This window comes from Saimiri boliviensis, chromosome 8 (assembly GCF_048565385.1).
Source record: "Saimiri boliviensis isolate mSaiBol1 chromosome 8, mSaiBol1.pri, whole genome shotgun sequence".
Lineage (NCBI taxonomy): Eukaryota > Metazoa > Chordata > Mammalia > Primates > Cebidae > Saimiri > Saimiri boliviensis.
Window position 1 is genome coordinate 104156474 of NC_133456.1, and position 27532 is coordinate 104184005.

The 27532-nt window shown below is 42.2% G+C and overlaps 1 protein-coding gene across 2 annotated transcripts; it reads left to right on the plus strand.

Annotated features, from left to right (window-relative positions):
• Positions 1–27532, plus strand: HACD1 (3-hydroxyacyl-CoA dehydratase 1). Of its 2 annotated transcripts, XM_039478993.2 has the most exons (7): positions 1–336; positions 11967–12084; positions 12268–12286; positions 12364–12452; positions 16425–16546; positions 22224–22402; positions 27356–27532. In XM_039478993.2, the coding sequence occupies exons 1-7, from the start codon at positions 2–4 to the stop codon at positions 27436–27438; spliced, it is 945 nt and encodes a 314-aa protein (XP_039334927.2). In that variant the 5' UTR covers position 1; the 3' UTR covers positions 27439–27532. The 2 variants fall into 2 exon arrangements, with proteins under 2 accessions (XP_039334927.2, XP_074261077.1); XM_074404976.1 differs by lacking the exons at positions 12268–12286; positions 12364–12452.

Here is a 27532-nt window from a genome sequence, read left to right on the forward strand (position 1 = left end):
CATGCCGTGGCCGGGGGCGTCCGCTCCTCCCCCTCGCGGTCGGCCGGGTTGTCGGTGGCTGTGCCCCAGCGCGCGGCACATGGGGCGCCTGACTGAGTCGGCGGAAGCGGGCAGCGGCGCTCAGGCTGCGCGCTGGGCAGGGCCCCCTCCCACGCTCCTGCCGCTCACTCCGACGTCCCCCGGGTGCGGGGCCACCATGGCGTCCAGTGACGAGGACGGCACCAACGGCGGCGCCTCGGAAGCCGGCGAGGACCGGGAGGCCCCCGGCAAGCGGAGGCGCCTGGGCTTGTTGGCCACCACCTGGCTCACCTTCTACAACATCGCCATGACTGCGGGGTACGCGCGCCGCGGTGCGCCCTGGGGCCCTCCCCGCGCCGCAGTCCGCGGAGGTTCCAGGCTCAGGGGGAGCGGGCCGGGGTGGCGGCCGTGGGGGAGGGGAGCTGTCGCCACGGCCACCGCCGGGGTTGAATGGAGCGGGCGGGGGGGCCGGGCCCTGCGCGCCGGGCATTGCCTAATACGGTGCACTGCGGGGCGCGGGCCGGAGGTTAAGTATAGACCCAGGCAGGAATGTGGGGCCGGACCGCGAGGGAGGGGCCTGCGGCCGGGGCGCTGCTGCCTCGGCTGCTGTTGAAGGAGCGCCCGGCCCGGCCACCCGGTGGTCTGGAGAGCGCGGAGCCTCCTGCTGCGATCGCTGGACAGAGTTTTCTCCCCTGTTAATTTCACGGCGACTTATTATTACTATTATTTTTTTTTAAAGCATAGCACGCCCTAGAGCTTGTCACTTGGGACGATTTTGAAATAATCACCCCCTTTATCCAAGCCTGGAGCTCCTCCTGCCCAGCATCTTTATGGCCTCAGGCTCCGTGGCTGATATCCTGGACTTTGATTTCTGGCTTTGAAGTGTGACTTTGCAAGTTTAGGTTACACAATGACTGTCGCTCTTTGCAGAGCTGTCAAAGTGACTTCTGTGTCAGCTGCTTCTCAAAATCTGTTGGGAAACTGCTTTTCCATTTCTAAATTGCACTGTCTTTTAAAAAAGTTATTTTCCCATTATCATTCGAAGTATTAACTTACGTAAATGCGAGGAAAAGTTTAATATAATTTTATTATATTTTTTAGACGGAGTCTCTGTCGCCCAGGCTGGACTACAGTGGCGCGATCTGCGCCCACTGCAACCTCCACCTCCCGAGTTCAAGTGATTCTCCTGTCTCGGCCTCCGGAGTAGCTGACACTACAGGCGTCGGCCACCATGCCCTGCTAATTTTTGTATTTTTGGTAGAGGCAGGGTATCACCATGTTGGCCAGGCTGGTCTTGAACTCCTGACTTAAGATGATATGCCCACCTCGGCCTCCCCAAGTGCTTGGGATTACAGGCATGAGCCACAGCGCCGGGCCTAATATTTTATTTTAATTTTTTAAAAATAGAGATGGGGTCTCACTGCATTGGCCAGGCTGGTCTCAAACTCCTGGCCTCAAGCCGTCTTCCCACTTTGGTCTCTTCAAGTGCTGGAATTACCACACCTGGCCTAATATTTTAAAATTTCTTCAGGGTTTATAGAAAAATATGATTGACAAAGATTTAATAAATCTTTACCTAGGGGGATTGAGTTTCTATTACATGCTCAGCCTATGATACTGAGTACCAAATACACTTCATACAAATATTTACTGAGGATGTACCATGCAGGGGACTGTGTTGGTTATTTCAGGTATATTTTTAGTCCTTTAAAGTCCTGTGAGGGGCACATGATAGACATTACATAGATTAGGAAAGTGAAGCACGGACATTTGCCCAAGATCACAGCCAGCAAGTGTCAGACATGGGTTTCAACCCAGACTCTGACTCTACTGTCCTGCTACTTAATCTTTCCTTTTTCCTAAATTATAATCTTGGAAAGAGAGAAAACTAATGTATTTACAACTGCAGTACAATTCAGTAATCACCAAATGATGCTGAATTTAAACGCATTCGGAGCTGAAATGATTCTCTCTCTGTGATAGACTACTTAATAAACTTCCTTGTCAGGTGCCGCGGCTTACGCCTGTAATCCCAGCACTTTGGGAGCCCGAGGTGGGTGGATCACCTGAGGTCAGGAATTCAAGACCAGACTGACCAACATGGTGAAACCCTGTCTCTCCTAAAAAAATACAAAATTAGCTGGGTGTGGTGGTGGGCACCTGTGATCCCAGCTACTCCGGAGACTGAGGCAGGAGAATCACTTGAACCTGGGAGGCAGAGGTTGCAGTGAGCCAAGATCATGGCATTACACTCCAGCCTGGGCAACAAGAATGAAACTCTGTCTATAGATAAATAAACAGAATAAACCTTTCCTTTTTTTTTTTTTTTTTCTCTAAGGCAAGGTCTTGCTCTGTTACCCAGGCTGGAGTGCAGTGGTGCTTACTGTAGCCCCAAACTCTGAGCTGAGGGGGATCCTCTCGCCTCAGCCTCCTGAGTAGCTGGGACTACAGGCGCAAACCACCATGCCCAACTAATTAAAAAAAAAAATTTTTTTTTTGTAGAGTAGGCCGGGCACAGTGGCTCACGCCTGTAATCCCAGCACTCTGGGAGGCCGAGGTGGGTGGATTGCTTGAGGTCAGGAGTTTGAGACCAGCCTGGCCAACGTGGCAAAACTGTCTTTATTAAAAGTACAAAAATTAGCTGGGCGTGGTGGCACACGCCTGTAATCTCAGCTACTTGGAAGGCTGAGGCAGGAGACTTGTTTGAACCCAGGAGGCTGAGAGAGGTGCCACTACACTCCAGTCTGGGTAACAGAGCAAGACGCTGTCTCACTCCCAAAAAATAAAATAATAATAATTTTTGTAAAGACAGGGTTTTACCATATTGCCCAGGCTGTTCTCAAGTGATCCTCCCATGTTGGTTTCCAAAAGTGCTGGGATTACAGGTGTGAGCCACCGTGCCCAGCCAGTAAACATTTTGAAATATCTGCATTGCGTTAAATGGGTATCTGCCCCTTCTCTTTTCAGTTGACTCTCCATCTTGAAAGCCAACTTAGATTTCAGAAATTGGACATCAATGCATAGCTCCAGTTTAAAGGCTTTGGCCACTCCCTGCTGCCTCTGTCCTGATCTAAGGGATTCAGGCTGTCTGCCACTCAAGGCTTTTTGCAGTCTGCTCCTGATTTCCCCTTCCCAGTCATCTTGCATTCGGTATCTCTGACTCACTCTTCTCTCAAAGCACCATGTATTTTCTTTTCTTTTTTTTTTTTTTGAGACGGAGTTTTGCTCTTGTTACCCAGGCTGGAGTGCAGTGGCACGACCTCGGCTCACCGCAACCTCTGCCTCCTGGGTTCAAGCAATTCTCCTGCCTCAGCCTCCCGAGTAGCTGGGACTACAGGCATGCGCCACCATGCCCAGCTAATTTTTGTATTTTTAGTAGAGACGGGGTTTCACTATGTTGACCAGAATGGTCTCGATCTCTTGATATTGTGATCCACCGCGCCCGGCCAGGACCATGTATTTTCACAGGACTCTGCCTCTGTGCTCAGGCTTTTCACTTTTTTTTTTTTTTTTTTTTTTTTTTTTTTTTGAGACAGAGTTTCGCTCTTGTTACCCAGGCTTGAGTGCAATGGCGCGATCTCGGCTCACCGCAACCTCCGCCTCCTGGGTTCAGGCAATTCTCCTGTCTCAGCCTCCTGAATAGCTGGGATTACAGGCACGCACCACCATGCCCAGCTAACTTTTTGTATCTTTAGTAGAGACGGGGTTTCACCTTGTTGACCAGGATGGTCTTGATCTCTTGACCTCGTGATCCACCCGCCTCGGCCTCCCAAAGTGCTGGGATTACAGGCTTGAGCCACCGCGCCCGGCCAGCTTTTCACTTTTTCAAAAAAATAATGTTCTCCTATTATTCCCAGGACTTCTAATCAAATTGACCCTCTTTGAAGTTCTCCAGGTCTCCTGCCTTACGTGGAGCAGAATTAAATGCTTTCTCTCTCTTTCCTGTCCCTCTGACCCTTCCCCAGCGAATCACGGCTTATTCTAAACTTGTCTCTCTCTGCCTCTATTGAGAAGTTTCCCTGCTGTTTTTATGGGGCAAGGGACACTGAAACGGAATAATCTCTGTAACTAACTCTTCGCAGGCTTTCTAGAGGTGTTGAAATTTGAAGACAGTAAGATTTGCATACATAGTAGACATTTCAGGTGATATAAATTCTAGAAATGATATACAAGCCTGGTGTATTCTCTTGATTGAGAAAAGCACAACTACTTAGCTAGATTTAACAAGGAATAAAGAGGAATAAAGAGATAATGAATATGAAGTTCTTAGCAGGATGCTTGATCCTCAGTGGATGTTTACAAATGTTCATTTTTCTTCCTAGTGGCATATTTAAATTTTTTTTTTTTTTGAGCCAGAGTCTGGCTCTGGAGTGCAGTGGTGTGAGCTCAGCCTGCTGTAACCTCAGCCTCCCAGGCTCAGGTGATCCTCCTCCCTCAGCCTCCCGAGCAGCTAGGACTACAGGCATGTGCCACCACACCTGGCTAATTTTTAAATTTTTTGTAGAGACAAGGTCTTGCCATGTTGCCCAGGCTGGTCTTAAACTCCTGGGCCCAAGCATTTCACCCACTTTGGCCTCCCAAATTCCTGAAAGTACAAGTGTTAGCCACTGTGCCTGGCCTAAAATTGCACTTCTTGCAGAAAGAGAAAGTAAGATATTTTCACAATATACTTACTATGATTTAATACAACAAGAAAACCAGGGTTCATTTCCTAGAATGTTAAGTAAGAGCCATATCTTTTACTGCTGAGTAGAATCTATTTTATTAGAGGACAGATCCAGTGAATGGATCTACCACAAGTTCTTCATTCATTCATTTGTTGATGAACATTTGGGTTCTCTTCAGTTTTTGCTGTTACAAATCAAGCTGTGAACATACATCTACATGTGTGTATATGAACACATGCTTTTGTTTTACTTGGGTAAATACCTGAAAGTGGAGGGGCTGGGTCATAGCATAGTCAAGTGTTTAATTTCTTTTTTTTTTTTTGAGTGGAGTCTTACTGTGCCACCCACGCTGGAGTGCAGTGGTGCTATCTCAGCTCACTGCAACCTCTGCCCCCCAGGTTTAGGTGATTCTCTTTAGTCAGCTTCCCACGGGGCCTGGAATACACGCGTGCACCACCACGCCCAGTTAATATTTTTTTTGAGATGGAGTCTTCCTCTGTCACCAGGCTGGAGTGCAGTGAAGCGATCTCTGCTCACTGCAGCCTCCGCCTCCTGGGGTCACGTGATTCTCCTGCCTCCCAAGTAACTACGACTATAGGTGCACGCCACCATTCCAAGCCAATTTTTGTATTTTTAATAGAGACAGGGTTTTACCATGTTGGCTAGGAGGGTTTCCATCTTTTGACCTCGTGATCCAACCATCTTGGACTCCCAAAGTGCGGGGATTACAGGTGTGAGCCACCACGCCTGGCCAATTTTTTTGTATTTTTAGTAGAAATGAGGTTTCACCATGTTGGCCAGTCTGGTCTCAAACTCCTGACCTCAAGTGATTCACCCACCTTGGCCTCCCAAAGTGTAATTTCTTATGAAACCTCCAAACTGATTTCTGAAGTGGTTGTGTGCTTTTATCTTCCCACTGGCAATGAATGGGACTTACCATTGGTGCACATCCTCACCAACCCTTGGTGTGGTCATTCACTGTAATTTTAAACATTTTGATAAGCATACTGTGTTCTCTCTTTGGGATTTTGATTTTGTTTCCCTAGTAACTAATAACACTGAGTATCTTTTCATGTGCTTCACTTGCCAGTCATGTATCTTCTTGGGTAGTGTCTGTTCAAATCTTTTGCCCATTTTTTTTCTTTAATGGGTTGTTTGATTTCCTATTGTAGAGTTTTGAAATTTCTTTATACAATCTGGATACAAGTTCTTTAGCAGATATGTGATTTGCAAATATTTTCTTCCAGTTTTGGCTTTTTATTCTTTTAACAGTGCCTTTCAAAGAGCAGGTGTCTTAATCTTTGTGAAACTCAGTTTCTCAGCCTTTTTTTTCTTTTATGAATTTTTCAGCTTGACTCGTTATTGGCATGAGTGCCAGTATACAATCAGTTCAAGTACTCACATGTTGGCTGCTAAACAAAAGTATTAACTTTTATCTAGAAAGGGCAGCTTAGAGGTGTCAATGAGCAATATATAAAAGTATGGGCCACATGTGGTGGCTCACACCTGTAATCTCAGCACTTTCGGAGGCTGAGCAAGGCAGGCAGATCACTTAAGGTTAGGAGTTCAAGACCAGCCTGACCAAAATGGTGAAACTCTGTCTCTCCTAAATATACAACAATTAGCTGGGTGTGGTGGCGGGCACCTATAATCCCAACCACTTGGGAGGTTGAGGCATGAGAATCACTTGAACCTGGGAGGTTTAGGTTGCAGTGAGCTAAGATCACATCAGATTGGGCAAGAGATCGAGACTCCATCTCAAAAACAAAAACAAACAAAAAAGAAAGTATGGAGTGTATATGAAAGTTGACTATCTTTGGTACAAGCCTCCGAATGGCTAAAACAGGTAAACAAAAATAGCAAGTTATAATATTGTTTTTCAATAACTATTGAGATAATGAATCTAAGCAGTATCATGAGTAACTGCTAGCATCACAAAAGAGTCTGGCCAGCTGCAGTGACTTACACCTGTAATCCCATTAGTTTGGGAGGCTGAGGCAGGCAGATGGCTTGAGTCCAGGAGTTCAAGATTAGCCTGGGCAACATGGGGAGACCGCACCTCTACCAAAGAAAACCCCACAACAGCAAGAACAATAATGAGCCAGGTGTGGTGGTACACTCCTGTGGTCCCAACTACTTGGGAGGCTGAGGTGGGAAGACTGCTGAAGCCCGGGAGCTCAAGGCTGCCATGAGCCAAGGGCACACCACTGCACTCAAGCCTTGGGGACAGAGTGAGAATCTGTCTCAAAATACACACACACACACACACACACACACACACACACCCCCACATTCTAATTGCAGAAATTCCAATTGCTTTTGAAATATTTTGTTTTATTATGGTTACTAAACTGGTAGATGAATAAAGTTCAGAAGTAGTTCAATATAGGGCCCTTAAGTGACTTTGATTGTTACCCCTTGTGATAGAGGGTTTAGGAAGTGATCCCTGATTCAGTTGACTCCTGGCCTTATTTATAGAAAAACAGACAAGAGGTTAGAATAGATGGTTCGAGATGGTCCTTTCAAACCCCTGAGCATGACAATTTCTTTTATTTCCTACAGTTTAGTGAGTGGCATGCTCATACTATACTAGGTGGTACAATACTGCCACCTATGGAACAACAGTAGAACTTGTTATAATATTAATGCATGGATTTTTACACAATGCTGTTTAAAAATGTAAAAAAGTCCCTCCCATTCAAATGACTCCTTTGATTGGTACATTAATAATTCCATCTCAGACTTATCTTTTGTGGACATCTGATTTGGGTTTACCTAAAAAAGGCAAGTATAGAAAATGTGCATGAAAATAAAACTTTTTGTTTTCTTAGTAGAAGAAATATGGGGACTCGGAAGTGAAGATAATGAAGTTAAAACACTTTAGTTATGGAAAGTACATAAAGGATGATTCAAAAATAGTGCTGTAGGATCAGTCCAGCACTGAATTCAAGGTTGGCTCTCAACACGAGATGAATCCATCAGGTTACAGCCACAGTGAAGCTAGAGCAGAACGGAAAGAGGTCAGGACTAGGGGGTCTAGAGACTGCAGAGGTTCCTCATTAACTTATTCGAAGACTCGGGGTAAGTAACTGAATGTCTCTGGAAGATAGCTTTCAAACTTTTTGAATAGTATGCTACCATCAGTTAAAATATTTGAGCGTAGACTCTCCATGTAACTTTAAAAATATATTTATAATGTAAATATGAATTGCTATGATTAGCTAGTATCTTAGGGCGTAGTATATACACTTTGAGCCAGACCGATAGAGCATAGTGGCTTAAGAGCATATACCCTGAGCTTAGTGGTGGCTTTGTGGCCCTCTGTCTATTGTCTCAGTAGTGAAATAGGATAATAGAAGACCCTTGCCTCATAGGGTTATTGTGGGGATTTGAGGTTAATATGTTACAAGTTGAAAACAGTGTCTGGGACATAGAAAGCACTCTGACAGTACACTTCCTATTGTCATTGTTATTATCATGAATATGTCTGCATTTCAAGGGTCCTTGTGGTCGCTGCAAATATTTACTTGACTTCTTACCAATCTGATAAGCAAGTCATTGCTTTTACCTTATTATGTTCTAGGAATAGAAGTGTCATTCTGCCGTCTTATTATTCTCTTGAGCATGTGTTTTCATCATATTCAGTTAGTAGATTCTTTGCAGGAATCTTTTCAAGCCAGTTGTCCACTCTTTGAGTACTGTTTGGTTAAAAAAGTTAAAACTGCATGATAATTTTGTTTTATACATCCACTTACTAGACTCTTTGGAGACTATGTAAAAGACTAGGTTAGCTCCTCATTTCCCAGGGTAAGTTTTTAGAGCTTTTAAAAAGCTGCAGATGAGGCAAGTTTCTTAAACGTGCTTTTGTAATTGCAAGGGAAACGGGAGAAAAAGTATTTTGGTCACTTTAGGAAGAGTAACAAGTAGAATGAAAAAGCTGGTCTCTACAACTCTAGCTTATATTTAAAGTACCATTAATTCACAGAACATAAGCTGTATTTAGTTTTTTAATTTTTATTTAAAAAAAGAATAAAGAATAATAAAATTAAAAAAAAGAATAAAGGAGAGGAAGAAAGAGGAAGAGGAAGAGGGAGAGAGAACGGGGGTGTTGCTTTACTGCCCGAGCTAGAATGCAGTCTAAAAATGGGTATGCCTATAATTGTGTATAAGCTATATTTAATAGGCAAATGTAAGTTTAAAAGCTATGGCATATAGTATTTTTTTCTTACCTCTTTTTTTTTGAGACGAAATACGGGTCTCTGTTGCACAGGCCGGACTACAGTGGCACAAACATGGCTTACTGCAACCAGACCCCTGTGCTCAAGTGATCCTCCCACCTCAGCCTTCCAAGTAGCTGGAAACACAGGCACGTGCCACCATGCCTCTACATTTTTGTTGTTGTTGTACACACAGGATCTTGCCATGTTTCCCAGGCTGCTTTTTCTTCTTCTTTTTTTTAAAGACAGTGTCTTGTTCTGTCACCTAGGCTGGAATGCAATGGTACCATCTCAGCTCACTGCAACCTCGGCCTCCTGGGTTCAAATGATTCTCCTGCCTCAGCCTCCCAAGTAGCTGGGACTACAGGTGCCCACCACCACACCTGGCTAATTTTTGTACATTTGGTAGAGATGGGGTGTTATCATGTTGGCCAGGCTGGTCTCAAACTCCTGACCTCAGGTGAACCACCACCCGCCTCTGTCTCCCAAAGTGCTAAGATTACAGGTGTGAGCTACCGCGCCTGGCCTAATTGATGACTCTTATAAAGATTTCTACTTATACATACTTATTGTGTGTACATGTAATTATATACTATGCACTTGTGTAAAATACATGTTTATACACACACAGAACTTTGACAGCTTTTTACTCCAAGATACCGCTATAGTAATTATTAGATGCTTTTTGATATTCTTGTTTTTGTACATAAATCTAATTTCTTCAGTTTGTCAGTTTATTTGCTGAAGCCAAATATATCCTGGACATTGTTTTCTATGTAGTTGGTCTTATCTATGTTCTTTGCCTTCTCTTAGAGAGTCAATGTAAAAATACCATTTGTGGTCAGGTGTGGTGGTTTACACCTATAATCCCAGCACTTTGGGAGGCTGAGGCAGGAGGATCACTTGAAACCAGAAATTCAAGAACAGCCTGGGCAACAGTAAGCCTTGGTCTCTACAAAAAATTAAAGGATAAATTAAAGCTAGAGGATTGCCTGAGCCCAGAAGTTTGAGGCTGCAGTGAGCTATGATTATGCCACTGCACTCCAGCATGGGCAATAGAGTAAGATACTGTCTTTAAAAAAATGAAAAACAAAAAAAGTCATTTTGTCATTTTTCTTCTGTGGAATTTTTAAAAACAATAATGAACTGAGAGTATAATAGAACATACGTATTACTATATAATAGAACATACGTATTACTATATAAATTACTCTAAAATTTCAGAAAGTTTAGTTGTTTTTTAAAAATTGTAGTAAAACTCCCATAACATTTACCATTTCAGCCTTTTTATTATTTTATTACATATGTATTTTTTATTTTATTTATTTTTTCAAGATGGAGTGTCATTTTGTCACCCAGGCTGGAGTGCAGTGGTGTGATCTTGGCTCTCCGCCTCCTGGGTTGGAGTGATTCTCCTGTCTCTCAAGTAGCTGCGACTGCAGGCATGTGCCACCACGCCCAGCTAATTTTTGTATTTTTAATAGAGACAGGATTTCACTGTGTTGGCCAGACTGGTCTTGAACTCCTGGCCTCAGGCGAGCTGCCCGCTTCAGCCTCCCAAAGTGCTGGGATTATAGCCAGGAGCCACTGCGCCTGGCCCATCTTAAACTTTTTAAAGTGTACAGTTCAGTGACATCAAGTACATTCACATTTTTGTGTAACAATTACTTCCTTCTGTCTCTGTAACTTTCATCTTGCAAAACTGAAACTCTGCACCCAAGTGAACACTAACTCCTCACTGCCCTCTCTGTCCCCAGCCTCTAGCCACCACTATCCAACTTTCTGTCTCTGTGAATTTGACTACCCTAGATATACCTCATATCAACTAAATCATACAGGCTGGGCATGGTGGCTCACACCAAATAAACTTAGCACTTTGGGAGGCTGAGGTGGATGGATCACTTGAGTCCAGGAGTTTGAAACCAGCCTAGGCAACACGGCGAAACTCCGTATCTACAGAAAAGACACAAAAATTCGTTGGATGTGATGGTGCATGCCTGTAGTCCCAGCTACAGGGAAGGCTGAGATGGGAGGATCACTAGAGCCTTGGATGTCAAGGCAGCAGTGAGCCAAGATTGTGCCGCTGCACTCCAGCCTGGGTGACAGTGTAAGACCTTGTCTCAATCAATCAATACTTCTTATTTGTTAAAGATGACAGCAACACATTATGCAAAAAAAAATTTTTTTTAAAGAAAGAAAAGATCATACAGCATTAGTCCTTTTTACCTAGCTTATTTCACATCACCTAAGGTCTTCAAGGTTTATCCATGCTGCATGGTGTGTCAGAATTTCTTTCCTTTTTTGTTTTTGTTTTTGAGATGGAGTCTTACTCTGCCACCCAGGCTGGAGTGCAAGTGTGACCTCGGCTTACTGCAACCTCCACCACCCAGGTTCAAGTGATTCTCCTGCCTCAGCCTCCTGAGTAGCTGATATTACAGATGTGCATCACAACACCTGGCTAGTTTTTTTTATTTTAGTAGAGACGCAGTTTCACTGTGTTGGTCAGGCTGGTCTCAAACTCCTGACCTTGTGATCCCTCCACCGCAACCTCGCAAAGTGCTAGGATTACAGGTGTGAGCCAGGGTGCCCAGCCAGAATTTCTTTTTTTTTTTTGAGACAGAGTTTCGCTCGTTACCCAGGCTGGAGTGCAATGGCACGATCTCGGCTCACTGCAACCTCCACCTCCTGGGTTTAAGCAATTCTCCTGCCTCAGCCTCCTGAGTAGCTGGGACTACAGGTGTGTGCCACCATGCCCAGCTAATTTTTTTAGTAGAGACGGGGTTTCACCATGTTGACCAGGATGGTCTCGATCTCTTGACCTCGTGATCCACCTGCCTTGGCCTCCCAAAGTGCTGGGATTACAGGCTTGAGCCACCGCGCCCGGCCTACCAGAATTTCTTTCCCCTTAAAGGCTAATATTCCATTGTCTGTATAGACCCCATTTCATGTATCCATTCAGTCACTGACGGACACTTGGCTTGCTTTCACCTTTGCACTATTTTGAATAATGCTGCTGTAAACACATAAATCAGTGTTAGTTTGAAAGTACTTTTGTTTTTTCTAGGTGGTTGGTTCTAGCTATTGCCATGGTACGCTTTTATATGGAAAAAGGAACACACAGAGGTTTATATAAAAGTATTCAGAAGACCCTTAAATTTTTCCAGACATTTGCCTTGCTTGAGGTAAGTTTTCCATCATGCTGTGTTTCTATTACTGTGATATTTATGTGAACATTTTTTTGTTGTGCATTTCAATATGATTTCGTTGGTTACATACCACCTATGGATTTGCTTAATACCAGTGTTGATAGCGGTTTGCTTAATGTTTTGTATTACTGACATAATGATTTTTTTATTTGCTTACAGATAATTCACTGTTTAATTGGTGAGTTTTTTCTTTAATTTTATACTGCTATTATAAATTGCCTTTAGGGCAATAGTTGACTTGTTTTTCTTTTTAAGGAATTGTACCTACTTCTGTGCTTGTGACTGGGGTCCAAGTGAGTTCAAGAATCTTTATGGTGTGGCTCATTACTCACAGTATAAAACCAGTAAGTGATGCAAACATGTTGTCTACTTGAGCCTGGAGGAAAGCTTTCCATTAACAGGAATCTAAAACATGGACATTTATACATTTCAGGAAGTGGAACCATTGTACAAAAAGGAGTTGGGTTTGAATTTTAAGTATTGTGCATTGATTTAGTGCCTCAGCAGAATGACTTCCAAATACAAGCAAAACCAAATATTGGCATCTTCTATCTGTAATAGATTCTCCTTTGATATTTTCCAGTTTTTGAAATTAGTATTCAGAATCTGTCAAATAACTGGCAGAAACTGTTATTTTCTATAGAAGTTTTTTTGTTTCAATCCAAGTTGTCCTCTTTGAGTATGTAATTTAAGTTGTCAGTATAAAATTTATCATTTTTAGCCAGGCACAGTGGCTCATGCCTGTAATCCCAGCACTTTGGGAGGCCAAGGTGGGTGGATCACCTGAGGTCAGGAGTTTGAGAACAGACTGGCCAACATGGTGAAACCCCATCCCTACTAAAAATACAAAAATTAGCTGAGTGTGGTGGCAAGTGCCTGTAATCCCAGCTACTAGGGAGGCTGAGGCATGAGAATCGCCTGAACCCGGGAAGTGGAGGTTGCAGTGAGCTGAGATGTTGCCACTGCACTCCAGTCTGGGCAACAGAGTGAGACTCCAGCTCAGAAAAAAAAAAAAAAAAGATTTCTCATTTAGCATTAAGTATGATAGCAACAGACATAAAAAGCAAATGCAGTTCTGTAGATCTGAACAAATGGAAAAGACTAAAAGAGGGGGTCAAAGGATAAAAATTTTAGTTAGGAGGAATTAAGTTCAAGGGATCTATTATGCAACGTAGTGACTATAGTTAATAGCAATGTATTGTATATGCGAACACTGCTAAGAGAATAGTGGTCTTACCATAAGTACATACGATAATACGTAGGTTCGTTAGCTTGATTTAGCAATTTCACAATGTGTACAGGTTTCAAAACATCATGTTATACACCATAAATATATGCAATTTTGATTACCAGTTAAAAGTAATTTTCAAAAAAGTGCTAATGAACTTAAGGAAAAATAAACAATTTTTATTAAAGCATGACAAGAGACTGACCTAATACTAAATCTGATTAATGATTCAAACCTTTTAGATGAGATAGACACTATGCTGCTATGTCAAGATATTGGGCATTTTAAACCCGTAACAGGGCTGGGTGAGGTGGCTCATGCCTGTAATCCCATCACTTTGGGAGGCCAAGGTGGGTAAATCACCCGAGGTCAAGAGTTTGAGACCAGCCTGGCCAACATAGTGAAACCCTGTCTCTATCTAAAAATATAACAAACAAAAACTCGTGACAGAAGCATTTCTCATGTCAATTCTTCTGACCTTCTCTACAGCCTTTAGAGCCTCCTGTTTACTTGAGGACAGATCTCTGGCCTCCTTTCCATTTCTTAGATGCCTTTCTTATCTCAGGTGCTTGGGCACTGACACCTGAGGTCTTCTCTGCTCCTCTTAGCTTCACCGGCCTCCTGTCTGTGTGGGGACAGCTCACTGACCTCCTGCCCTTTATACTTTAGCCCTCTTGACTAGTATCTTTCACTGGAGTTGCATGATTTACCTGTTCCCTAACCAGCAACTGCCATGCAGATAGTGCAGACAGCAGTGTGGGAGAGGTAAACTATGAATTAACTTTGCCTACTAGTTTAAAAGCAGAAAGGCAGCATTAACAGACTAGAAGAGAAACTCCTCCAGGCAGTGAGGGAATGTGAGCTCAGGAGCACAGGGAGTCTGAAGAATGAAGAAGAAAGAAACCTTAACTTGACACTAGAGAGAAGGAGGTAAAGGGAGGCTTGAGAATGGCAAGTTCCAAAAAGAAAACAGGACCCATCTGCCCTGTTTATCCTCCAGAGAATCTCTGCCTCAGTGTTCCTATTTTTCACTGACAGTAGTTTCCCACTGGTACCTATTCAGCACTCCTTAATTAATTCAACAAATATTATTGAATGCATTCTGTACACCTGGTGCTGTGCAAATTTCTAAATTTAAAGAAATGGATAAGGTGGGCTGGGCACAGTGGCTCACACCTGTAACCCAGCACTTTGGGAGGCTGAGCCAGGCAGATCACTTGAGGTCAGGAGTTTGAGACCAGCCTGGCCAACATGGTGAAACCTTGTCTCTACTAAAAATACAAAAATTAGCTAGGTGCGGTGGTATGCACCCGTAGTCCCAGCTACTGGAGAGCTTGAGGCAGGAGAATAACTTGAACCCAGGAGGTGGAGGTTGCAAGGAGCCCAGATCACATCACTGCACTCCAGCCTGGGTGACAGAGCAAGACTCTGTCTAAAAAAAAAAAAAAGAAAGAAAAAAGAAAAAAGGAAAACAAGAAGGCAATCCCAGCTGTCAAGGGTACTGGCTGTTTGGAAGTGGGGGACACCTGACGTCGAATCATACACAGATGCTAATTGTGTACCTTGTCTGTGCCCGACAGTGTGCTGGGATATGGCTGATGATAATACAAACATGCTTCTCACCTGATGGAGCCTATAGTTGGGAGGGAAGCTAAACAAATATTTAATTATGTGTTATCTGTTTTGAAGCAAGAGCCAGATATGCTTTGCCCTACCTATACCTAGGGACTTAATCTGACATAGGAAGTGGAAGAAGGCTCCTCTTAAGGAGTGATATAGATGTTGAGGGCTGACATGTAAAAGAGTGAGCTAGACAACTTTTAGTACAGAATGGCCAATGCTGTAATACAGGTATGAACAAAGTGCCGTAGAGGGAGGGTGGTGGGCCGGGCATGGTGGCTTATGCCTGTAATCCCAGCACTTTGGGAGGCCAAGGCAGGTGGATTACTTGAGATCAGGAGTTCGAGACCAGCTTGGCCAATACGGTGAAACCCTGTCTCTACTAAAAATATAAAAATTAGCTAGGTGTGTAATCCCAGCTACTAGGGAGCCTGAGGCACGAGAATCTCGACCTGGGAGGTGGAGGTTGCAGTGAGCCAAGATCGCGCCACTGCATGCCAGCCTGGGTGAAGAGCAAGACTCTGTCTCAAAAAAAAAAGGCGGGGGGGTGGTGGTGAGCAAATAACTGCTCAGGGTGAGACAAGAGGGTTGGGGACAGTTTTCTAGAGGGTGAGATGTTTTAGTTGAATCTTAAAAGATGAGAAACGATTTGTTATGGAATAAGAGAGCAACGTTCTAATGAGAGGAAATAGCATGTGTAAAATTGCACAAGTTCAGAGCACATTCTGGAAATAACAAAATCCAGTGTCACCAGACAGAGAAGTAGGTAGGAGGGTTGAGTAACTGTCGATGAAGTTTAGAGAGATTTCCAAGCAAGGATTGTAAAGAGCTTTGAATATGGTGCCCAGGTATTAGGGCTCATCCTTTTATCCTGTTAAGTAGTGTGGGACCGGTGAAACTTTTCAATCATAGCACTTAGCTGATTCCAATTTGTTTTTTACTGATTTGCTTCTTTGACTTATTACTTAAAAGAAAACTTGCATTCACGAGAAGAATATAGAGAGGAAAGACCATTTAGAAGACAGTTACAGTAGTCCAAATGAGAGATGATAAAACTCTAAATTAAAATAGTGGTAAAAGGGGTAAACATGAGTGAGCAATTCAAGTGTCAGTCTTACAGTAGAACAGGTGTGATTCAATGATTAATAGAAGTGGGAAGGTCAGATTGTTCTCATTTAGGCTTCATCAGGGTAACTTTTGTCCTCAGGTGATAGCGTTATTGCCTGAAGTGAAGGACGAGGGAAGAAAACCAGTCAATAGTCAACTATTCCTGTGCACAGGACATATTTAAGTTCCACGTTCATAATTAATTACATTAATGGTGACTGCATTAAGTTTTCCGTATTGCATTTGTCTAACCCTAGCATTCCATTCTAAATAAAAGGCAATACATAAGTAAAGAAAGTACCTTCATTGAAAAAGAAGTTCGAGGTTGAACGACACTGTGGATTTCTCTGTAATTCTGCAGATCCAGAATGAGGAGAGTGTGGTGCTTTTTCTGGTCGCGTGGACAGTGACAGAGATCACTCGCTATTCCTTCTACACATTCAGCCTTCTTGATCACTTGCCATACTTCATTAAATGGGCCAGGTGGCGATGTCTTGCAGTTTAGTTTCTCACTGTCCTGTGCATGCTGATTTTGTGTGCGGAGCTAACACCAGAGAATTAAAATTTGTGTTTCAGCCCCACGATGCTAGAATGCTGTTGCTTTAGATATTAGCTGGTATAACTAATAATTATACAAGTTATGATTTGTATTCTAAAAGCTTAACAATCAGAGAAGAATCATATTAATATATACTTTGAGTGAAATCAATACAAGACAAATTACTGTTGTATCCTTAATGTCAGAATTGGTCATTCATTTTTTTTGGAATGCACAATATACATTTTTGGAATTAGCTTAAATAAGCAGTGCCAAAAATACTGTTTTTTGTCTGTGATGTAAATTATTATTATTATTATTATTATTATTATTTATTTTTTTTTGAGACGGAGTTTCTCTTGTTACCCAGGCTGGAGTGCAATGGCACAATCTCGGCTCACTGCAACCTCCGCCTCCTGGGTTCAGGCAATTCTCCTGCCTCAGCCTCCTGAGTAGCTGGGATTACAGGCACGCGCCACCATGCCCAGCTAATTTTTTGTATTTTTAGTAGAGACAGGGTTTCACCTTGTTGACCAGGATGGTCTCGATCTCTCGACCTCGTGATCCACCCGCCTCGGCCTCCCAAAGTGCTGGGATTACAGGCTTGAGCCACTGCGCCCAGCCAATGTAAATTATTTTAATAGTCAGTCTAGCAGTCATAGTGTATGTCATTTATACAATACGACTGGCTTTAAGTTGCAAAGATATTTTTAAAAGTCACACTTATTTAAAATTGTATTATTTGGAACGTGGACAAAGTTTGTATTTGAAGGGCTTCAAATATAAATTTTTTAAAGCAACAGTTTTTAAAGCAAAAGATATCTGTTCCTTTTGAAGTTGGAATTCTTTGAGCAAGTGATATTTTAGAAAGTTATTATAAAAGCAAAACTGCGTGCCGGGCGTCTCAAAAAAAAAAAAAAAAAAAAGCAAAACTGCTTTGTGGAGAACAAATCACGAATCAGTACAGATTTGTTCATTCTGTTCTTTATATTGTATTTATAATAGCAATAACAATGACAAATCGTATGTGCCTACTGCATGCCTGAGATGCAGGTATAAACAAATTCTCTTAGGACGAAGACAAACATAAACTAATATATATGTGATATGTCAGGTGGTGATAAATGCTGGAATTATAGGTGTGAACCACCATGCCTGGTCGATTGCTCCTTTTTAATCTCATGTATTACACATGTTTGAATCTAATAAGTGAGAATACATAAACCTAAAAGAAGGAAAACTACTTTTAAATTACTTTTATTCTCTCTACCCAAGGATAATCACTGTGAATTGTGTTTTGTTTTTTTTTTGTTTGTTTGGTTTTGTTTTTTTGAGACAGGGTCTCATTCTGTCACCCTGGCTGGAGTGCAGTGGCATGATCTTGACTCACTTCAGTATCCACTGCCTGGGCTCAAGCAATTCTTCTGCCTCAGCCTCCCAAGTAGCTGGGAGTACAGGCACAGGCCACCACACTTGGCTAATTTTTGTATTTTTTGTAGAGATGGGGTTTCACCATGTTGCCCAGGCTGGTCTCGAACTCCTGAGCTCCAGTGATTCACCCAACTCAGCCTCCCTAAATGCTAGGATTGCAGGTGTCAGCCACCGCACCTGGCTGTGTTACCTATTCATTTAGACTTTTTAATGTTCTCTAGTTCTTTTTTAGGCACTTGCTCCTTACCACTTTGCATATGATGAAATACTTTAAAATTATAATTTGAGCTTAAGTATCCTTTCTGTCATAAGAAGGCTGCACTACCATTTATATGGATTTGTTTGGTTTTAATCTTACTGTACATGAAAATGTATTTAGCTTTAGTGACTGGGCTTTTTAAAAGGTTGGAAGTTTTGAATGTAGCTGGACTGTAATCCTAGACACATGAATACCATTTTGCATGACAATGTTCTGGACCTCTGGCACCTTTGAAAATACTAACTCATGATAAAGTCTCTTTTCATGCGCTGAATTTACAAAATTTGTCTGAAGAAGATAGTGGAATGTACACTGCACATTTTCCCGAGGTCAGGCACGTTACTCTTGATGGCTTTGTGTCTGCCTTTTGCAATGCATTTGCATGTCTTGAGTGTCTGGAAAAGTTAAAAACTCTGCCATCGTATGTTGAAGTTTCCTTTTTAGAAACTGCTTATCCATTGCAGGCTTGGTGTGGTGGCTCATGCCTGTAATCCCAACATTTCGGGCAGCTGAGGCGGGCGGATCACTTGGGGTCAGGAATTTGAGACCAGCCTGGCCAACATGGTGAAACTCCATCTCTACTAAAAAATACAGAAATTAGTCGCACGTGCCTGTAATCTCAGCTACTTGGGAGGCTGAGGCAGGAAAATTGCTTGAACCAGGAAGCAGAGGTTGCAGTGAGCTGAGATCATGCCACTGCACTCCAGCCTGGGATACAGAGTGAGACTCTGTCTCAAAAAAAGAAAGTGTTTTTTTCTATTGCCTTACTGTTAAACAAGTTATACAATGTTTCAGCTTTGAAATCATGTTTTGCATAATGTATCATCAGTGGATACTAATCATAAATAATTAAATTTCATGTCAAAAAGGTCTCAAAAAAATCCCAGCCATCTAAATATATTTCCAGATCCCATTAAATAACGTAAAATAATATTTGTATTTATGTTCAGATGTTGAAGCTGTTGTTCTGAAATAAAACTTCACTTTAGAAATGGCGTCTTATTTATAAGTAGTTTGGCCTATTACAGTTTGAATATACTTTGAGTCTATTTATGTGTTACAAGTGTTCTTGGAAAAGTCCTCAGAATAGGTAATTGTATAGTAAGTTATGTTTTTCATATTGATTTCCATTTTGATTTAGAAAATGCACTCCCTTCAAAACAATTTTAGATAGTAATTGGGAACCTTCAAAGACGCATTATATCTTTTTTTTTGAATCTGTTCTATCCATAGTTAAATCTCCCACACTGCCTTCAGAACTTAGTTAGTGACATGCAATTGTATTTGAAGTGCAAGTAAAGTCAAATAAATTATATAATTTGTTCCTATTTCATTAGAAATTTTCACTGCCTTTAAGACTTTCAACTAGCTTATTGTAGGAGTGGTAGTTTTTTCTTCTGTTAAAGAACAATTCTGCCAAAAAAATCATTTGAAAGCCACATAAAGTAAAAATTACAACTTAATCAGTTTGGATGTTTTATTGAGACAGGTATATAAAATGTCCAGTTATGTGATTTAAAAAACTGAGTTATAGGAAAGGATTGATTTAAGTAATACACAAAAAACTACACCAGACTAGTAAGAAAGCAAGACCAGGAACGGATAAACAGATACAATGAAGGAATCATTCTTCTTTCTTTCTTTTTTATTTTTTTTCTTTTTGAGACGGAGTTTCACTCTTGTTACCCAGGCTGGAGTGCAATGGCGCGATCTCGGCTCACCGCAACCTCCGCCTCCTGGGTTCAGGCAATTCTCCTGCCTCAACTTCCTGAGTAGCTGGGATTACAGGCACCATGTCCAGCTAATGTTTTGTATTTTTAGTAGAGACGGGGTTTCACCATGTTGACAGGATGGTCTCGATCTGTTGACCTCGTGATCCACCTGCCTTGGCCTCCCAAAGTGCTGGGATTACAGGCTTGAGCCACCGCGCCCGGCCTCATTCTTCTTTCTTGAACAGCTCATCTGTTTTGGCAAATAATTCTGCCCTCCTCCCCATCTTTTATCTTCGCATATCCCTGACATACAGGAATAAGGTGATTTTTAATTTGTCTCCAACCTTCTTCAATACTGACAACTTTGACTTTTCTTCATAGGTATTTCTTAATGCCAGCAAAGTGATTAAATAAAATACAGATTAATTTGATTTCTTTTTCCATCAAAATGTTGACCTTTGGTTTTAAATTAAAAACATTTTTCTTTTTTAAATTAAATTTTTTTTTTTTTTGAGACAGGGTCTCGTGGTGTCACCCAGGCTGGAGTACAGTGGTTAACAGCCCCCTTGACCTCCTGGGCTCAAGCAATCATCCTGCCTCAGCCTCCTGAGTAGCTGGGGCTACAGGCATGCACCACTGTGGTCGGCTAATTTTTTTTTTTTTTTTTTAGTAGAGACAGAGTCTCACTGTTGTCCAGGCTGGTCTTGCACTCTGGCCTTTTGATCTTAATTTTCTGTAGTAACTGTTACATTGTGAACAACTTGGAGAAAAATGATTTTCTTTTTTCTTTTTCTTTTTTTTGAGATGGAGTCTCACTGTTACCCAGATTGGAGTGCAATGGTGGAATCTCAGCTCACTGCAACCTCCAACCTCTGGATTCAAGCGATTCTCCGGCCTCAGCCTCCTGAGTAGCTGGGATTATAGGCACCTGCCACCTCATCTGGCTAATTTTGTTATTTTTACAAGAGATGGGGTTTCACCATCTTGGCTAGGCTGGTCTTGAACTTCTGACCTCGTGATCCAGCCCCCTTGGCCTTCCAAAGTGCTGAGATTACAGGCATGAGCCACCGCACCCGGCCATGATTTTCTTTAATGAAGAAATGTTGTCATCTTGGATCCTTTAGGCCCCTCTTACTGGAGACCAGCCAATAGAGCACAGAGTGTTTCCTAATTAAAGGTATACATGATGCCTGGCTTCCTGTGTGTTGCAGACCTTGCCACAGACCGAATGAACACATGGTAACTTTGGATTTAGAGCTGAACTTTCTGAGCTCTATTTTAAACAAGCTAACTACTCCTTTAATGTGGGAATTCAGGAAGTAACCTGTCAACTTGTTTTGTTATGGGAGCAGTTTTAAGCAATATACTTATTAGTAGCTGCTCATGCTTTAGGTGATATTGTCAGTTTTCTGCAATAATTACTTCTCATTAGTAACCACAAAGACTTTTCCAAATGCCTCTTAAAAATAACTACCTTGGTAATTTCAAGGTTTAGATATAAAATTTAGGATAATCACTGGTCTTTTTAAATGCAGCATTTGATCAGTAAATTATTAGTTGCCAGGGACAAAAGCAGTCATTTGTGATTCTATGAACCAAAGAAGTTACCATTACACTACATTTTTTTAAACTACAGAGGCCAGGTGTGGTGGCTCACGTCTGTAATCCCAGCACTTTGGGAGGCTGAGGCAGGTGGATCACCTGAAGTCAGGAGTTCAAGACTAGCCTGGCCAACATGGTCAAACTCCATCTCTACTAAAAATACAAAAATGAGTTGGGCATGGTGGTGCACACCTGTAATCCCAGCTACTTGGGAGACTGAGGCATGAGAATTGCTTGAACGCAGAAGGTAGAGGTTGCAGTAAACCGAGATTGCGCCACTGCACTCCAGCCTTGGTGACAAGAGCGAAATCAGTTGCAAAATAAAAACAAATAAAACTACATATACATTTTGTAATGTATAAAATTATTTTGGTACTCTAAAATTAGTTGATACTATTTTATTACAAAGACCTTGCCTTTTAAAGAGGAAACTGTTATTAGGAAAGAAAGGTGATAATTAATAAGCAAATAATTAAAGTAGAAATATTAACTTTATGTGAGGTTATTGTAAGGAAAAGAAAATTTTGAAGTTTTAATTTAGTAGTAGCAATAGATCTGCAATGGAAAGTCTAATAACTACTGAAGAAAAATAATTCTCTGAGGTTTTTCTTTCTCCAGATACAATTTTTTTATCATCTTATATCCTGTTGGAGTTGCTGGTGAACTTCTTACAATATATGCCGCCTTGCCGTATGTGAAGAAAACAGGAATGTTTTCAATAAGACTTCCTAACAAATACAATGTCTCTTTTGACTACTATTATTTTCTTCTTATAACTATGGCCTCATATATACCTTGTAAGTATATACTTGTTAGTACTTTGATTTGACATAGAATGTGGAAATTTTTGGAAGGACAGCATAATAAGCAAGGGGAAATAATTAGAAATAATTGCTTACAAATACATTAAAAGTTCAGTTTAATCCCGTATTTACTGACAATTTGGGAAAACTGAAGGGAGAGTGAGGCAGAAGACATTTCACTAGCTATGAGAATAAAGGCAAGTAGGCCAGGCGCGGTGGCTCACACCCGTAATTCTGGCACTTTGGGAGGCTGAGATGGGCAGAGCACTTGAGGTCAGGAGTTCGAGACCAGCCTAAACAACATGGTGAAACACCGTCTCTACTAAAAACACAAAAATTAGCCAGGCGTGGTGGCACAAGCCTGTAAGCCCAGCTACTCAGGAGGCTGAAGTAGGAGAATCACTTGAAGCCGGGAGGCAGAGGTTGTAGTGAGCTGAGATCGTGCCACTGAACTGCAGCCTGGGCAACAGAGTGAGACTCCCGTCTCAAAATAAATAAATAAGGCAAGTAAGTTAATGCGTGGATGATTGCTGTCTCAAAATCATTTAAACATCAGCTTAGTATGATGTTTTTTAAAGAAAGATAAAAATAAATCATGTTTAAATGCTTTTTACAAGCATTTAGAATTGTATGAGTATAAACAATCTATCCAAGAAAATTTCAGATCATTTCTATCTATTCATTAAGCATATACTTGGATAAATCATCTAGGAGTAGGTTTGAGTCTTATTTCTGTTGCTCTGTGTACCTGAAAACAATAAAGCCACTTTTCTTAAAGGATTTTGAATAACTCAGCCTCTTCACTAATTTCTCATCACCTTTCAGTAGTTACAATGAATTGGTGAGGCTTTACTCCATTTAAGTGCCAATAGCGAGGCCGGGCTCAGTGGCTCACTCCTGTCATCCCAGCACTTTGGGAGGTGATCCACTTTGGGTGGATCACCTGAGGTCAGGAGTTCGAGACCAGCCTGACCAACATGGCAAAACTCCATCTCTACTAAAAATACAAAAACTAGCTGGGCATCGTAGTGGGTGCTGACGCAGAAGAATCACTTGAACCCAAGAGTCAAAGGCTGCAGTGAGCTGAGATGACACCATTACATTCCAACCCGGGCCAAAAGAGCAAAACTGTCAAAAAAAAAACACGCTAACAGTGATGTATTTTTAGGTCAAATATTGATAGCTCTAAAATCTACACTGATGTGATATAAACTATTTCTTTTTTTTTTTTTTTTTTGAGACGGAGTTTCGCTCTTGTTACCCAGGCTGGAGTGCAATGGCGCGATCTCGGCTCACCGCAACCTCCGCCTCCTGGGTTCAGGCAATTCTCCTGCCTCAGCCTCCTGAGTAGCTGGGATTACAGGCACGCGCCACCATGCCCAGCTAATTTTTTGTGTTTTTAGTAGAGACGGGGTTTCATCGTGTTGACCAGGATGGTCTCGATCTCTTGACCTCGTGATCCACCCGCCTCGGCCTCCCAAAGTGCTGGGATTACAGGCTTGAGCCACCGCGCCCGGCGCTAAACTATTTCATCTAAAGGGGATGAACATAAAACTTGGCTAGCCTCTTGAGGTATCCAACTTTTTTTGTTTTTTTTGAGACCGAGTCTTGTTCTTTTGCCCAGGCTGGAGTGCAGTGGTGTGATCTCGGCTTACTGCAGTCTTCGCCTCCTGGGTTCATGGGATTACGTAAAGGCACCTGCCACAATGCTCACCTAATTCTTGTATTTTTAGTAGAGATGAGGTTTCACCATATTGGCCAGGCTGGTCTCAAACACCTGACCTCAAGGGATCAGCCCACCTCGGCCTCCCAAAGTGCTGGGATTACAGGTGTGAGTGACCGCCTCCAGCCAGTGCTTTAACTTGCATCTTTCCCCAAATTGGAATTTACTTAGTGGTGAAAGATGTGTTTTCCCCTCATCTTCTACCATTTCAACCCGATTCTGTATCTGATTTTCTACCCGGGCCAGTTCAAGAGAGCTAAGGAGGGGAAGCCTACTCTCCTAGATCACATCCCTCACTTTTCCCAGTGGCTAATGGTAGCATGCCTTGAGCAGAACCAGAGCTTGCTTAGGTGTCTGACAGTTACAGGTTCAAGCAGTTGGTTATTCTCTTCCTCATGGCCTTTGAGGCATTTCCATGGAAACAGAGGAACTGAAGCACCTTTTACAGGTGTCCTGAAAGATGTAGACTCTGGACTGTACTAGTAGCAGCTTCCCAGTTCACCATGCTGCCAGCTGCTGAGTCCCACTGGCCAGAAGATCACTCGGCCTGGGACATGTTTTTCACTTCATTCTTTTTTTTTTTTTTTTTTTTAATTCCCTCTCCCGCTGCATTCTTGATGTTAGTAGTAGATCAATTAATTTTTCTTTGCTTATTAAATCATTTGCTAATTAAAAGTACTTTTTGAGTACTTAGTACTCAAAAGTAGCAGTATAATTTCTCATTTACATTAAAATGAAAGAGGTTAAGTGAGTTGCTTAAAAATCACTGGCTGGCGGCCAGGCATGGTGGATCACACCTGTAATCCCAGCACTTTGGGAGGCCAAGGTGGGTGGATCACTTGAGGTCAGGATTTCGAGACCAGCCTGGCCAACATAGTGAAACCCTATCTCTACTACAAATACAAAAATTAGCCAGACGTGGTAGTAGGCACCTGTAGTGCCAGCTACTTGGGAGGCTGATGCAGGAGAATCACTTAAACCAAGGAGGCAGAGGTTGCAGTGAGCCGAGATTGTGCCACTGCACTCCAGCCTCAGTGACAAGAGTGAGACTCCATCTCAAAAAAAAAAAAAAAAAAAAAAAAAAAAATCACTAGCCGGTAAATGTGGTGAATAAAGCCAGGGTTTGAACTCAAGCCCATACCTTCTGTTCAACTACTCAGAATTTTATGAAAGTATTTAAAAAAATTGGTCAGTGAGTTTAAGTAATTATGACCTGAATAAATTTAGGCCCCTAGGTATATATTATATAATGGTTACCTTCCTGAAGTTAGGAAGTACCTAAATAAAAAAACCTGTTGTGCATTTTGGCTCTGTTTGAACTAAGTTCTACAAAGAAATTTTTACCCAAAGTTGCCTAAGCAGGATATTCAAAGCTTGTTTTGTGATAGGGTTCATTGGTTTGATTATTCTCATCATTATATTCAGAAATGTTTTTACACTGGTATTGTTTATAGCTGATATTAATTTGTTTATCCACCAACATTTATACTGTGATTTGAAACACTGGTTCAAACTATTCTTCAAATTTGACTGAGCAGATGACAATTTGTCCAACTGACCTAATAACATATATATTCATGTGTTTATTATGTAATAGACTAAATATCCTTATACCCAGCCAGGAAGAGCTTCTGCTTTAGGCCCCATTTAAGGGACCTTGTTGTAGTCCCTCACTGTCACTCCACACACCACCCCACTGCCTTTTTTTTTTTTTTTTTTTTTGAGATAGAGTCTTGCTCTGTCCCCCAGGCTGGACTGCAGTGGTGTGATCTTGGCTCACTGCAACCTCCACCTCCCAAGTTCAAGCAATTCTCCTGCCTCAGCCTCCTGAGTAGCTGGGACTACAGGCGCATGCCACCATGCCTGGCTAATTTTTTTGTATTTTTAGTAGAGACGGGGTTTCACTGCGTTAGCCAGGGTGGTCTCAATCTCCTGACCTCGTGATCTGCCCGCCTTGGCCTCCCAAAGTGCTGGGATTGTAGACATGAGCCACCGCACCCGGCCACCCCTGAGACCATGGAATTTGCTATCCAGATGGCAATGAGCATGCATCTGGGCCCTAACTAGGCTTCTTCCTTGATCCATTGTCCTGAGGGTTAACCATGTAACAGTATATGCACCCCTGAGTAAACAGGATAGCTGGGGGGTAGTTATTTGTGAGCAGTATGGATGAAGCTTAGATGTATGCACCAGGGTCTCTACACACAGGTGCAGGAGACCCCTTGCAGTACAGGATATAGCCAAGAGAATGGAGAAGAGAAAGTTGGGTGGACCAGTTTTTCCTGTGCTGGAATGTTCTGGCACAGCATTCCAGAGAGTTCAGAATTCTAAATTCAAACATGGTCTTCCATGTCATTATGAAGGTATTTTTTAAAAAGGTATTTAAGTTTGTTAAAAAGCAAGCAAAAGTAGGCCAGGTGCAGTGGCTCATGCCTGTAAACCCAGCACTTTGGGAGGCCAAGGCAGGCAGATCATTTGAGGCCAGGAGTTCAAGACCAGCCTGACCAACATGGTGAAACTCCATCTCTACTAAAAATACAAAAATTAGCCGGGCGTGGTAGCATGTGCCTGTAATTCCAGCTACTCGGGAGGTTGAGGCAGGAGAATCGCTTGAAACCAGAAGCAGAGGTTATAGTGAGCTGACATCATGCCACTGCACTCTAGCCTCGGCAGTAGAGCAAGACTCTGTCTCAGAAAAAAAAAGCAAAAATAAAAACAAAACCCCAACAGTTACAGCATTATAATATTTAGGCATGTGGTATGTAGCCTCCATTTGCACTCTTTTCTCATTTGAGTCACAGTTTCGCTCTTGTTGCCCAGACTGGAGTGCAACGGTGCGATCTTGGCTGACCGCAACCTCCGCCTCCCAGGTTCAAGTGATTCTCCTGCCTCAGCCTCCCAAGTAGCTGGGATTATAGGCATGCACCACCATGCCCAGCTGATTTTTCGTATTTTCAGTAGAGATGGGGTTTCTCCATGTTAGTCAGGCTGGACTTGACCTCCCAACCTGAGGTGATGCGCCCACCTCGGCCTCCCAAAGTGCTGGGATTACAGGCATGAGCCACTGTACCCTACCCATTTGCACTGTTACACTCCTGAGCTCTGTAAGTATCCAGGGAACAGCAGTGGTATGGAATGTATTTACTCTCTAACATTGTCATATTTAACAGGTTTCAAGTATAAATGATTTTAAAGCATTTTCTTTGTTTTCTTTTTCAACGAAGTGTTTCCACAACTCTATTTTCATATGTTACGTCAAAGAAGAAAGGTGCTTCATGGAGAGGTGATTGTAGAAAAGGATGATTAAATGATCCCTGCAAACAAGGTGCTTTTTCCAGAATAACCAGGATTACTTGAGTCCAAGTTTTAATAACAAGAATAAACAACTTTGTGAAATATCA

What these genes read in the sequence shown, in the direction of transcription:
- HACD1 (XM_039478993.2), top strand. Translation starts at nt 2, where the DNA reads ATGCCGTGGCCGGGGGCGTCCGCTCCTCCCCCTCGCGGTCGGCCGGGT. An exon ending in AACATCGCCATGACTGCGGG is followed by an intron (nt 337 to 11,966) that starts GTACGCGCGCCG and finishes TGTTTTTTCTAG; the next exon opens with GTGGTTGGTTCTAGCTATTG. An exon ending in TATGGCCTCATATATACCTT is followed by an intron (nt 22,403 to 27,355) that starts GTAAGTATATAC and finishes TTTTCAACGAAG; the next exon opens with TGTTTCCACAACTCTATTTT.